Source organism: Stegostoma tigrinum, chromosome 11 (genome assembly GCF_030684315.1).
Source record: "Stegostoma tigrinum isolate sSteTig4 chromosome 11, sSteTig4.hap1, whole genome shotgun sequence".
Lineage (NCBI taxonomy): Eukaryota > Metazoa > Chordata > Chondrichthyes > Orectolobiformes > Stegostomatidae > Stegostoma > Stegostoma tigrinum.
Genome location: NC_081364.1, coordinates 55152825 through 55167262, shown reverse-complemented (window position 1 = coordinate 55167262; position 14438 = coordinate 55152825). Strand labels below are relative to the sequence as shown.

Below are 14438 nucleotides of genomic sequence, written 5' to 3'. Positions count from 1 at the left end.
AAAAATCTTGTTGATTGGTTATTCTTTACTGTGCCACAACAATTCTGATTCATTGCATACTGGTATATTGTTTTCAATTTTGAAATAGAGTATTTAGTTGTTTGGATCAAGTCCAGTAGAAATGAACATACTACAACATTAAATGAGCCATACATTTTATTTGAAACCATTGTAAGATTCAATCATTCTCAACAAGAATGTAGCATAATGTAATTCATCACTGAAGCAGCACTTGTAATTGATTTTTCAAAGGTACAAATATACAGATCTATCTTTGTTCTTTGCTCAATAAACAATGCTTGATCATGTTTATGTTAGAATGATCTATGGAACAGCATATTTTATATCTAATCAAGCATTGAGTCTGTAAAGTATTAGTCAAGCTTTTTTACCAAGCAAATTGCATTCGTAATGCATAAACTCAGTAAATTCAGTACTGGAATTGTACCTATACTTAGCCTTCATTTAAAAACAAAGATTCCCTAGTATCATGAGATGTCTGTGTTGTGCAGAACAGACCATCCCGGATTTAATTTCTGGTTTGCTCTAATTCAACTTACTTTGGCAAACTGAAATGGGATATTATAACTTAGCTCAAAGTAACTTGATTAAATAAGTATCAGAAATAATGGGAACTGCAGATGCTGGAGATTCCAAGATAATAAAATGTGAGGCTGGATGAACACAGCAGGCCAAGCAGCATCTCAGGAGCACAAAAGCTGACGTTTCGGGCCTAGACCCTTCATCAGAAGGGTCTAGGCCCGAAACGTCAGCTTTTGTGCTCCTGAGATGCTGCTTGGCCTGCTGTGTTCATCCAGCCTCACATTTTATTATCTTGATTAAATAAGCGTTAATCAGCAATGGTTCTTCCTCCTTGTTGCTATCACTATCCAGTGACTACTGATAGAATGTGTTTTGCATTAGATAGGGGAGGCAGTGATGTAACAATGTACAAGGGGAGGCTGCTTAGGCTTGTGTTGTTTAAGAGCAGAGGAGGATGAAAGGCCACCTGACTAAGGGGTATAAGATAATGAAGGACTCTATAATGTTGTTTTGATAGTTGTTGTGAGGAGTTGGGGGTGGTGGTCACTGCTTCCCTGGTTTGCTTTAATGCCCACTGTGAGCAAGAGCAATTTCTTTTATTTTTCCTTTTTATCATATAGCTATCAAACTTCAGTTAAATTTAATGAACAAGATCTAAAATGAAGGAGAGCTAACTCTAAAGCTTTCTTGAAAATGAGTGGTGTTTTCTACTACCTTGTAAAAATGAATAAAAGATGACAACAAACACACGTGAGCTTCCAAGGACTGGGATTGGGTGGGACTGGTGCCTGATCCAAACAGGAGGATAAAGGAAAATGTAGTTACAGGTTTGGAGAAGTTTGGGTTATGAGAATGAAGAGGCAATGTTAGTTTCCTTTTTTTAAACTTTGAAAAGTTCACATCGTGATTTCTCAGTGAGCAATACTCTTGTCATTATTATGAGGGCAGTAACATTCATTGTGTAAGAAAGTTCTTGTTTGCATTGTTTCTGCACCTTTTGGCCACAATTTTTAAGTCTATGCCTGCTAGCCCTTTGTAATATTAGCTAATAAGATCTGCTTTTCTTTGCTTAACTTAACCAATTTTGTGCAGACATACCTTTAGCACTTGAAATCTTTGCCCAGCAACAGAGTAATTTTATCTTAAATGGCCAATACATTTAGTTCACTTCCAAATGTAAATGGTACAAAAATATTTCTAATGTACAAAACGCAAAGACACACAGATGTTGAAATAATCTATCAAAGCAAATGTGTGAACTCTTCGAGTAGTATTGAGCCTTGTCCTGCAATCGATCTGCTTCTTCGCAGCTGTCTGGGGATGTTAGTCATGGATATTGTTCTATTGCCGTGCAAGATTCCTGCTGTCTTTGTGCACTATCCCTGCTGTTGGAGCATAAAGTCAGTGCAGGTCAAATAGTTTGTGACAGTTTTATACTTTTTAATGTAATCAATAGTTAAGTATTCTCTTTTCTTTACAGTTTTCAGCAGAACAGGTACTGAAAGAAAGATTTCTTGATACTTCGAAAGTCTTTGTAATTGGTGGCTCTCATGGAGGTTTTCTTGCGAGCCACCTGGTTGGACAATATCCTGAATTTTACAAGGCTGGTGTGATAAGAAATCCAGTCACTAACATTGTTTCTATGCTAGGAACAACAGATATCCCAGACTGGTGAGTACTAATCTCAAGAGCGGAGGGAAACTGTGTCTATTTTGCATTAGTGCATTCTTTTAAAGCTCATTTTGTTTGTTTAAAACCATTCGAAGAAGAAATTTTAATTATTTGGACAGAATTATAGATGTAATTTGAAATATTTTATAAACTAACATTTGATAGTTCCAAACTTGCATTGGCTTAACAGCATTGCTTCTGCCATGCAGTTTTCTTCCATATACAAGTCTTGAGTTTTTTTTTGTCTTAATTTATCTGAATTAAAATGAAAGAAAAGTAAACCACTTCAGAAGCAAAACAACAATTTACATGGCTGGCACCCTGCTTAAGGCAGACAGATGTGTATTGCTTTGATGTGGTCTGTTATTCATTGGGATAAATGTATTTGGTATCATGCTGGCATTGACATTCATATATCACGTTACTGACTTGTATGGTAGGGCAAAATGTCTTTTTGGTGTGATGGCAGCATCCAATTAATGGAGTGTGCCATGTTTTCACTGCAGAATTGTAGTGGGAGGTTTCTACCTTTACCTGTTGTGCAAAAGCTTTGTGTCACCATCTTTTACAAACTCATAGTCTAAGGTAGACTTGGACCCTTCCATGCGTGCCAACCATGCTCAACCAGCTCATGATTTACATGAAGTGATGGCCCAGCTGCACTACTAATCCAGAAATTCAGCTAAAGTTCTGGGGACATGGCAGATGGTGGAATCTGAATTCATTAAAAAATATCTGGAATTAAGAATGATGACTTTGAAAGCATTGCCATTCTCAACTGGTCTGGCCTACATGTAACTCCAGACATAGTTGACTCTCAAATGGCTGAGCACACCACTCACTTGCTCTGGCATTGAACTAGACACCAGAAATGGTAGTGGCAGAAACAGCCCTGTCAATCCTGTAAAGACCTCCTCACCAACATCTGGGGTTAGTGCCAAAATTGGGAGAAATAACTCACAGGTTAGTCAACAATGACGTTGTCCATGAGTATGTCTATGTCCCAAACACCACTGTCATGATTCCTAGATATGTCCTGTCCCATCGGCAGTGGTATATAGTTGGAAGCGAGTTGCTCTGAGAGTTCTCAACATTAACTCTGGACCCCATGAAATCTCTTGGGTAAACAGAGGCAAGGAGGCCACTGGCTCGTTACCACATACAGTCCTCCGTGTACTGATGAATCGGTATTCCTCCATTTTGAACAACTCTTGGAGAAAGCACTAGGGTTGCAAGGATGCAAAATATACACAGGATAGGAATTTCAAAGTCCACCACCAAAAGTGGTGCAGCAGTACTACGGACCGAGCTTTTTGGGTCCAAAAGGACACAGCTGCTAGTCTGGGCCTGCAACAGGTGGTGAAGAAAACAACGAGAGAAAAATATACTTAACCTCATCTTTAACAACTTGTTGGCTGCAGATGCATTTATTCATGACCGCATCTTCACCTTGAGAATACTGAAGGAGCTAAGCAATCTCAACTGTTGGATCAGATCTAAGCTCGACAATCCTGCCACATCTAGTTGTGAATTGTAGTGGATAATGAAACAACTCAATGGAGGAAGAGTTACTTGATGAATTCATTTAATAGTTGCTAATGTATCTATGTGTCATGCACAGCCCAATCAATCAGCACATTTTTCTCATGATTATATTTATTGTTGCTTCCTTTTGTAAGTTGTTTCTAGTCATATTTGAGTCTTGACAAGTGCAAGATATTATGCTTTGACTTCATGTTTCTTATTAGCAGTGTTTGCATCCTGTATTACCTAGCAGTTACAGATGAACAAGGTGGTCTGCAGTAGTGTTTTACTGGGGACTTAAGATCAAGTGTAATTTTTGGATGAAGTGAGGTGAGACAATGTGGGTTAATTAAATCTGGCCATAGCAGTGTCTTTCAATCTGTTTCAAGAGACCAATTCTCTTAGTTAAAGCTGTTTAATTATAAACCATTTAAAGTAAATTAAAATATAAGACTATATATTCGGCACACAAAACAATAGTATTAAAATACCACCAGTTATAAAGTTTATTCAGAGCAAAACTGAGCAGTTAAAGGAAGTTAATGCACCTCTCTTTTTGTCGCTATTATATCCAAGTAGAAAAGTATGTCAGACAAGGAGACCTATTTGAAGTCTGCTTCTATGTGTAAAGCAATCTTAGAATTAATCAAAGTGGATTAAGCGGCACAAGTAATACTAAATTGTGTTCTCTCAGCAAATGGTGCTATCAGGAGTCAGGAGCAGAACTGCCAGTGTGCGTGAGTGAGGTCTGATGAGTAATTCAGAAATGTTCTGAATATCTTTGTTGCTTTTGTGTTGCAGTCCCATTTTCTGGTTTCTAATTCATTGTGGACTTTGAACTTTTGAAGCCAATGGGGCTACTGTTGCTCAACAAAGTCCTCACTGGGTATGTGATTGGACTGATCACTGGATCATTCAATTCCTGGAAAACAACACATCTGTTACTTAGTAGAGTACAAAAAGTTTGTTGATCTTTGGATTATTTAGTGTCATAAATTCTAGATTGGAACTGAATGTCAATGAGTTCACTTGGAGAAGGTTCCTGAGCCGGTGAGCTTTAACCTTATATTCTAAGAAAATGCTGTAAACCTGTACATGCACACACATTCCATCTGGAGGTAACATTGGCTATAGACAATGCCAAATAATATAGCTGAATGGGAACTCAGTGCAGAAAAAAAAATGTCGTTTTAAATTTGGCCTCTGAATTATGATGAAATAATTGTAAAACATTGGTGCACCATTACAGCTCCTGAGGTTTGTACTATCATTTTTATTAGGTGTATGGTGGAAGCTGGATTTGAGTACACAGCTGGTCAGCTTCCGACTCCTGCTTTGTTGGAAGCAATGTTGATTAAATCACCAATCATACACGCTTCTCAAGTAAGCAATTTGCACATGTTTTTACCCTATTTGGTTCACTTGATTGCATTTCCATATATTTATAAATTGCTGATAAAAACCATTGATGTTTTGGGGCTCACATCTGTATTCAGACTTTTTGGTTCTTTGAAATGAACACCTTTTCACTTTTGATGAGTGTTCAAGCACTATCTGGTCAGCACAAGTAGACTGAAAATTAAAGTTCTTACCTGTTTGAATAATGTCTTCACTGCACCAATGTGGCTCATTCTTTCCCTTGTATTTAGCACTCTGTGCAAGCTGAATGCATGCCCAAGTTGTGGGCAGTTTTGTATTTATGGATCTTGGTTGGTTGGAAATATGGGTTAAATTGATAAAATTAAGGATCACAACAGCCCATTAATCTGTGCTGATCTCAAAACCAGATGACAAAGGTGATAAGAGATAATGGGAACTGCAGATACTGGAGAATCTGAGATAACAAAGTGTGGAGCTGGATGAACACAACAGGCCAAGCAGCATCTTAGGAGCACAAAAGCTGACGTTTCGGGCCTAGACCCTTCACCAGAAAAGCGGGGTGGGGAGAGGGTTCTGAAATAAATAGGTAGAGAGGGGGAGGTGGACCAAAGATGGATAGAGGAGAAGATAGGTGGAGAGGAGAGCATAGGTGGGGAAGTAGGGAGGGGATAGGTCAGTCCGGGGAGGTCGGACAGGTGAAGAAGGTGGGATGAGGTTAGTAGGTAGGAAATGGAGGTGGGGCTTGAGGTGGGAGGAGGGAATAGGTGAGAAGAAGAACAGGTTAGGGAGGCAGGGATGAGCTGGGCTGGTTTTGGGATGCAGTGGGGGGAGGGCACGAGTTGGGCTGGTTTTGGGATGCAGTGGGGGAAGGGCAGATTTCGAAGCTTGTGAAGTCCACATTGATACCATTGGGCTGCAGGGTTCCAACTAACTTCTAGTTCTCCTCTTCTACCTTTCTTCATATTATTTTTAACAATGACCTCTAAATAATAAATTCTTAATATAAGGCATTCTGCCTTTGTTCATTGCCCTTTGAAAAAAATCTTATTTGGCCTCGTTAAAACATGCTTTAACCATATTTTTAAAAAATCTCTTCAAAGTCCATGTGCCCATAAATTTGTTTCAGTAATAATTGTGCTTATTTCTACGTAATTGATATTGGCTCATTTAGTACGCCATAACAATGTATGTTGATCACTTTTGTTACTGGGCTGAATATTGCTACTGATTCTTCTGTTTAAAAAAACTGAAGAGACAGTTCATTTCTCTGTACAGATGAGCAATATTCTACATACCTAATACACATACACTATCAGTTCGTTGTGAAGGATCAAATGATTATTTTACGAAAAGTTGCAATTGGAGTATATATTTTATGCAGTGTGTGTTGTAGACTCCCTGAGAGATGTCTGTTTTTGTTATGTTGATGACTTAGATTGCCATTATCAGCAGTTGAGGAGTGAGGCAGACTGTACCTTTTTAAATTGTTTCCTCTTTTTCTATTTTGGATGACCAATTAATCTGCACTTCCTGCAGGTAAAATCTCCAATGTTGATCATGTTAGGCGAGAAAGACAAACGAGTTCCTCCCACTCAAGGCCTCGAGTTTTATCGAGCATTGAAAAGCAGAGGTGTTTCTGTAAGGTATGTTTAAAATTAAAAAATAATAGAATTAGTGTCATCTTGTTATTTTGAGATAACAAAGTTTGGGGCTCGATGAACACAGCAGGCTAAGCAGCATCTTAGGAGCACAAAAGCTGACGTTTCGGGCCTAGACCCTTCATCAGAAAAGGGGGACGGGGAAAGGGTTCTGAAATAAATAGGGAGAGGCGGATCGAAGATGGATTGAGGAGAAGATAAGTGGAGAGGAGACAGACAAGTTAAAGAGGCGGGGATGGAGCCGGTAGAGGTGGGGGACTGTAGGTGGGGAGATAGGGAGGGGACAGGTCAGTCCGGGGAGGACGGACAGGTCAAGTTGGCGGGATGAGATTAGTAGGTAGGAAATGGGGGTGCGGCGTGAGGTGGGAGGTGGGGATGGGTGAGAGGAAGAACAGGTTAGAGAGACACGGACGAGTTCAGGCTGGTTTTGAGATGCAGTGGGGGGAGGGGAGATTTTGAAGGTTGTGAAATCCACATTAATACCATTAGGCTGCAGGATTCTCAAGTGGAATACAAATTGCTGTTCCTGCAACTTTTGGGTGGCATTGTTGTGGCACTGCAGGAGGCCCGGGATGGACATGAGAGCCCAATTACAGATGCTAGGATAACATAATAGACCAGGTTTTGCAGATTTGGTTTGTTGCTAACAGTTGTGGGTCCAACATTGATCCCTGTGGCGCATACACATTATAGGATGTCAACCGGAAAATGAGTCCTTAGTCTAACTCCTGGTTAGTTCTATTAGTTAGACAATCCTCTATTCATGCAAATATACTGCCTTCAACACCATGGGCTCCTGCCTTTATTAAATAACCTAATCTGTCGTACTTATTACACACCTCTGAAAATCCAAATATATTACACCTATTAGCTCCCCTTTTATATATTTGGGATCTTTAGTTCTTCGAAGAAATCTAATAAATTTATCAGGTATAATTGCCCCTGCTTAAAACCATACTGACACTGCTTGATTATAATATGCCATAAGGTTTTGCATTGGCAATTTTGTTCAAACGTTCCAGACTTTTCCAGAATCCAGGGATTTTTGGAAAATTGCTGTCAGTGCATTCACTACCTCAGTGACTGCTTAATTTCATACCCTGAACACATCCCATTAGGCCCAGGAAACTTATAGGCTTTTAATCCCATTGGTTTCCCAGGTGATATCCATTTCCTCTCTCCATTTTAGCCCTGGATTATTTGGAATTTTTGCCATGTTATTCGTCTTTTCTGCTGTGAAGAATTAGGCAAAGTATTTGTTCAACTCCTGCCATTTTCTGGTTCCTTATTATCATTTCCCAGACTCCTTCTCCTAAGAGGCCTTTGTTCACTTTGGCTTTTCTATTCTTTTTTTCATACATTTTTAAAAAAGGCTGTCAATCTCCGTCTTGAGAACTTTCAAATTCACTCTCAAAGTTTATCAAATCTCTCTCTTGTTTTAATTTTTGGTCATCTTCTGTTGGCTTTTAAAACTTTGCTACTCCTCTGACTTGTCACTAATCTTTGCCACTTTTTTTTTCTTTTGATTTGACACTATGTTTAACTTTCCTGGTTAACTATGGTTAGCTTATCCTCTTCCTAGAATCCACTTTTCTATCTGGGACGTACTTTGTTTTGAGTCATGATGTATCTTCTTAAACATCTATCATCACTCCTCAACTAACTTAGCTACTCATTTCCTTTCCTAACCTACTCCAGCCAACTGTGCCCTCCGTTCTTTTGAATTACCCTTATTTATGCTGAGCACAATTGTTCTGGACCAAATTTCTCACTGTCAAACTGAATGCAAAATTCTGTCATGTAACGGTCACTCGAGGATATTTTGCTATGGGATCATTTGTTAACCTTTCCTCTTTACTCATTCCCAGATCCAAAATAGTACAATCCTTATTTGGATCCACTACATCTTCTAAGAAACTGCCCTGAGTGCACTGTGACTTCTTTCTTCTGGCTACCTCTGCAAATTTGAATTTCTCAATGTAAATGAAGATTAAAGTCACCCATGATTAAAATGCTGCTTTCTTTTTATATGCCCTATTTATCCCCTGATTTATTCTCTATACTATAATACAGCTACTGTTAAAGGCCTATTGATGCCTGTAGACTATTCCCAACAGTGTCGTCATCTCCTTATTTCTCACTCTGACCCAGTTGAATTCTGCATCTGTCAATCAGAGATTATCTCTTGTATTTATTTATTCCTTCCTGTACACACACAGCTACTCTTCCTTCCTTCCAGGCCTTTTGAGAATTCACATACCCCTGAATATTTAGTTCCCAGCTTTGATTCACCTTAACCATGTCTCCATAATAGCTATAAGACCAGACCCCATTAACTTTTTTTTTCTGTTATTTATTTTGTTCTGGATACTATGTGCATCGAGTAAAAAGATGATTAATTTTGGCTTTTTACTATTTTTTTTATCCCTTTTTGGCCCGATTTGCTTTCATAATAACCTGTCCCTTACCTATTCACTTTGGGCATCATCATTGGAATAGTTGCCTGCAATGCTGCCATGTAATTTTGTGTTGTGAGCTTACAATTTACCCTGTCCAAACCTCTTCCTTCCCCACATCCCACCCAAATTGGTTTAAAGCTCTCCGTACAGCCCTGGTTACTCAATTCGCCATGTTCAGCTATGATTCATTTCACTGTCAGACTAGAAAATGACATTGTCTTATTTTGATACTAAACTACGGCATGGGTATAGCACAGAAAGAGGCCATTCTAGTGCTTCTTTCTGACCTTCTCCTAGCTTTGCACATTCCTCGTTTTCAGAAATTAATCTACTTACCTCTTAAATGACTTGACTGAAACTACCTCCTCTGCACACTCTTATATTCCAATTCCCAACCACTCACTACGTAAAAAGGCTTTTTCTTGTGTCTCTATCGTTCTTTTGCTGTTCCCCTTATATCTGCATGCTCTGGTTCTCCATCCTTCTGCTAATGGTGACAGCTATTCCCCACTTACTGTAAACACGAATGAGGTGGGAGTCAGCCCCTCACATCTGTATTGTCATTCAATAAGGTCATGATTGATCAGATTACTCCACCTACCTGCTCACACACAATAACTTATCACCTCCCTTACTTATCGAGGATTGCTCTATCTTTGCCTGAAGAGTTCTTGGTTATTAATATGCATCAAAAAAGCAAATGTTCTATGCTGGACCCCTGTGGAATTCCACTACTTTTCCAGTATGAAAAATAGTAGTTTAGCCTACTCTCTATTTCTTGTTATTCAACCAATTCCTTTTGCACGTTGCTATTATCCATTTTATTCTACGAGGTGAAACCTTCCTCACAAGTCTGTTATGTCACACTTCTTCAACTTTCGGAATTGCATGAACATCAAATCAACTGTATTTACCTCACTAATCCTCTATCTCTCTCTCTCTCTCTCTCTCTCTCTCTCTCTCTCTCTCTCTCTCTCTCTCTCTCTCTCTCTCTCTCCTCGAAACAACTCTAGCAGGTTACTTAAAGAAGCTTGACACCATCCAGGACTAAACAGCCCACTTGATTGGCAGTACATCCACAGGCATCCACTCTCTCCACTGTTGATGCTCAGTAGGAGTAGTGTGTACTGTCTACAAGATGCAGTGCAGTAATTCACCAAAGATCCTCATACAGCACCTTCCAAACCCATGACCACTTCCGTCTAAAAGAACAAGGGCAGCAGATACATGGGAACACTGCTACTTCCATGTTCCCCTCCAAGTCACTCACCATCCTGACTTGGAAATATATTGCTATTCCTTCACTGTTGCTTGGTCAAAATCCTGGAATTCCCTACCTAATGGCATTGAGTCAACCCACAGCAGGTGGACTGCAGCAGTTGAAGAAGGCAGTTCATCACCACATTCTCATCGATAACTAGGGATGGGATGGGCAATGAATGCTGACTTGCCAGTGGTGCCCACATCCCGTAAATGAATTTTTAAAAAAGCAGTTTTCCCTTTTTAAAAGGAACACCCGCAAGCTTTTCTCCATTAAGCCACATTTGTTGAAGCTTGCATTGTCATTTCTGGAAATTTCTGCACCATTTGAAATTTTTTTTTAAAGTTTGTTTCATGGGATGTAGGCACCATTGGCAAGGCCAGCATTTGTTGTTCATTTCTCATGGTGCTTGCTTTAAGCCATTTCAGAGGCTAGCTAAGAGTCACCCACATTACTGTGCATCTGAAATCACATGTAGTCCAAGCAAAAAACATTGGTGAACCAAATGTGTTTGATCATAGTTGTCATGATCACCATCGAGTGACTAGCTTTATATTCCTGATTTTATTAATTAAATTTAAGTCTACCAGCTGCTGTTCTCAGATTTGAACTCATGGATCTCTGTATTACCATGTCCCTATAGTTGACTTGCAATGGTTAGTGCACTTGCCTTTACATCCTTTTTGTTGAATATAAGTAGCATTTACATTTCTTCAGTTCTTTGTTACCATCCCCGAAACTCTGGAAGCCTGCAAAATTATAGTAAGTGCTTCTAAAATGTCTACTCTTGCTTCTCTTCGTATCTTTGCCATTTCTCATCTGGTTCTGGTATCTTTTAAACTTTAAATTCCAAAAAATTAATATTTCTCCTTCTCTCAATTTAAATCACTACTAATGTTTGAATTGCCTCATGTTTCACTGTAACATTCATTGCATTCTCTATCTTGATAAAGGTGGATATAATGTTTTCATTTTAATTCATGCATAAATCTCATTTTTCATTCCAAATTAGCATCATTCCTCACTTTAACCACTGTTTTACATTTTATATGAGAAGATTTAGGGAATTCTCTTTTACGTTAACTGCTAATCTCTTCATACTGTATCTTTTACTTATTTGCATTTTTGTCTCCTCTCCACAGTTTGTATATTCAGCCTGATTCCTGGTTGTTTGGCCAGCTGACATCTGCCTTCTTTTTTGGGCCTACCTTTTTATTTCTTGAATGAATTGGCAAAAGAGTTCAACTTTTTTTTTCAAGATATTTAAAAAATGATATTTTACTCTTCCAGGTTATTATGGTACCCTGATAATAACCACTCGCTGTCTAAAGTAGATGCTGAGGCTGACGGATTCATGAATATCGCGCTCTGGTTCGTGAAACACCTCTAATGCTGATTATTTTCGGACGTAGTCATTGTGTCATGGTGCAAAATCAATTACTGGAAATTTCGTTAAGATTGTGATACATGGCAGCAATCAACAATCGGTGAGATCGAAATCCCAGGTGGTTACATCAAGCACTGCAGAAACATGTTTTTTACATTTCACTGCAGCTCTTTTTGGCCACAGTATTTTGATTTATAAGTTCAGGCTAGTGAGAATTTCAGCAACGAATCAGTGTCACCTTTGTTGAGAGGAAGGATTTTCCAATGGGTCTTTCAGTTCAGCTGTGCCAGTCTTCAGAATACTAATAATAAATAATTTATTTCCTGGTTATTTTGTAGAGTTAATTTATGATGCCACATTGCAATTTAAATTGTCATATCATTTTGGATAACTATTCAATATGTCATTTTAGTGATAGTAACTCAACTCTGTGAAGTACTTAAATAGTGAAAAGAAGGATCCAAATTCTTTTTTCAGAAGATCAATACAATTGTTAAAAAATAAAGAAACATAAGTATCTGGCAATTCTGTCTTAGGGTTCTAATTCAATCATGTTCATCCTGTGCTCTTACAAGTTGTAGATTCAAATCCTGAGACCTTATTTACTTATTGTGTCCTCTTTATGTCAGGCTACAAACAGCATTCTGATAAAACCATTCAGACATCGCTATTTCTTCAAAACTTTACTACTTCATTGCTTTCTGTTTAGCAGTAAAAACAATAATCTGCCTGAGGTATGCAGCACCTTCAAAACTGAACTAGAGATAAAATTTGGTCTATCTGTACATGTATACATTGGTGCATGAAAGATGATTTTTTGATTTGCATTGTGAACCAAAATCTGCTTAAAAATTTCCATAACCATATGAATGATAGTCTTCATTATTATGACAATAGTTTAATCTCTAGATTCTGATACCACTTAAAGTCTGCTTTTAGTTCTTAAATGATCACTTCAGCTTCGAAATTGAAATATTGCCATATAATTCAGCTCAGCAATCCAGCATTCTCTAACTGTTCTGTGAATGATGTGACTGACCACTGACCTGAGTACTACTCTTGTCAGGTGAAGTATTAATCAAATTCATAGGCCTTAACTGGACAGAAGCATAACCTGTTTATGACTCCCAAAGCTTCTGTGCCCAAACAATATGCAGATTTTCATATGGTGCAGAAGTGTGCCTTGGTAACTTTTACAAATGTTAAAATCAGGATTACATAGATATATCTTGAAAATGCTGTCAATAAATCTTAAGTTTTTACACACTTTCCATTACTGACTGTTCATTTCTGTGACATAAAGTTAGCTATGATATGAAGAATTATCCTGATGTTAATGGAACTAACCATTGAAATGACTAAATGACACACATTCCAAGCTTGTCTTCATTACGTGTTTGGGGAAGGAGAATCTATGCAAATGATGGAACATTAATATGAAGCAAAAGCCATAGCAGTGTAAGTGAAAAGGGATCTTTCTTTTTCTACACTTTTAGTGACAGCTGCTAGAATCTTTGCTTGCACTTAAACATATTCTAGTTTTGGGAAGATTGTGCTGATGTGATTTGGTAAGAATTAATGCAACTGAGCCCGATTGCTTAAATCTACAAGGAATTTTTTAAAAAATTTAAATCACTTGTTGCTGTTTGCAGCTGGTCTTTTCCAGTTAAGCAAGTAAAAACCGAATGAACTGCAGAAGCTGTAAGTCGGGCTCAAGTACACCAGTTTTTCTTCACAGATGCTGCCAGACATGCTGAACTTTTCTAGCAACTTCTGTTTTATTTCCATTTAAGCCGCTGGTTAAGCAAGTGTAATTCACAACAATAATTGATTCCAGTGCCACAAAATAAAGTTGGTGATTTGTTATTATGTGTTAGTTTTAATTTAACTTGGTGATGGTACGCCTTAGGCTTGGGGTAAATCTTTCTTTTCTATTTTCTATACATTGTAGAAAGCCTTTAGTGAGCTTGTTGTATTTCCCAACCATATACCAGAGATGAAAGGATACAGGAGCGACCTTAACAATCATAGTATTCAGCAGTGGTGCATGGCAGCTTTTTCCTTCTCTCTGAATGGAAAAGATAGGTAATACTTTGGGTGAAATGCAGTTAAATGCTGAGACATCCTTTTTAAACAATGAAACAACCTGTACTTTATGGCACGGTAAATATGAAGTATAGTTTGATCCTGGCAGCCAGGATCTAAGCAGACTCGGGTGTTTTTAAACCCAGGTTTCCAGTGCTGACATTGATGCATTCAATGGTGGACCTTTCCATAGAGCATATTCAACATGTGCTGCCTGAGACAGTCCTGAGAGAAAAAATGGGGTTGGGATCTTATTTGTCTGCTACAATAAGAAATACATCCAGGGAGTTTGATGGCAAGAGTGGGAACTCTTTTTTTTTTCCCCCCTTTCCACCCTGCAGAGAGTTGTGGATATCCAATCATTTGAGGGTGTTCAAGATAGCAAGTGGTATTGAGAAAGATCAGTGATTTGATTTAAATGGCGGAGCAGTCTTACAGGCTGAATTTGACCACTTTGTTCCTGTGTTCAT

The 14438-nt window shown here is 38.5% G+C and overlaps 1 protein-coding gene across 1 annotated transcript in view; it reads left to right on the top strand.

The window, feature by feature from the left end:
* The window catches only part of apeh (acylaminoacyl-peptide hydrolase), a 70630-nt gene extending 57476 nt beyond the window's left edge, over window positions 1-13154 (top strand). The window contains exons 19-22 of the mRNA XM_048547280.2: window positions 2024-2214; window positions 5019-5121; window positions 6655-6761; window positions 11787-13154. Of these exons, the coding sequence (XP_048403237.1) occupies window positions 2024-2214; window positions 5019-5121; window positions 6655-6761; window positions 11787-11886 (501 nt within the window). The 3' untranslated portion in view covers window positions 11887-13154. The remainder of the gene's footprint in view (window positions 1-2023; window positions 2215-5018; window positions 5122-6654; window positions 6762-11786) is intronic.
* The last annotated feature ends 1284 nt before the right edge of the window (window positions 13155-14438 follow it).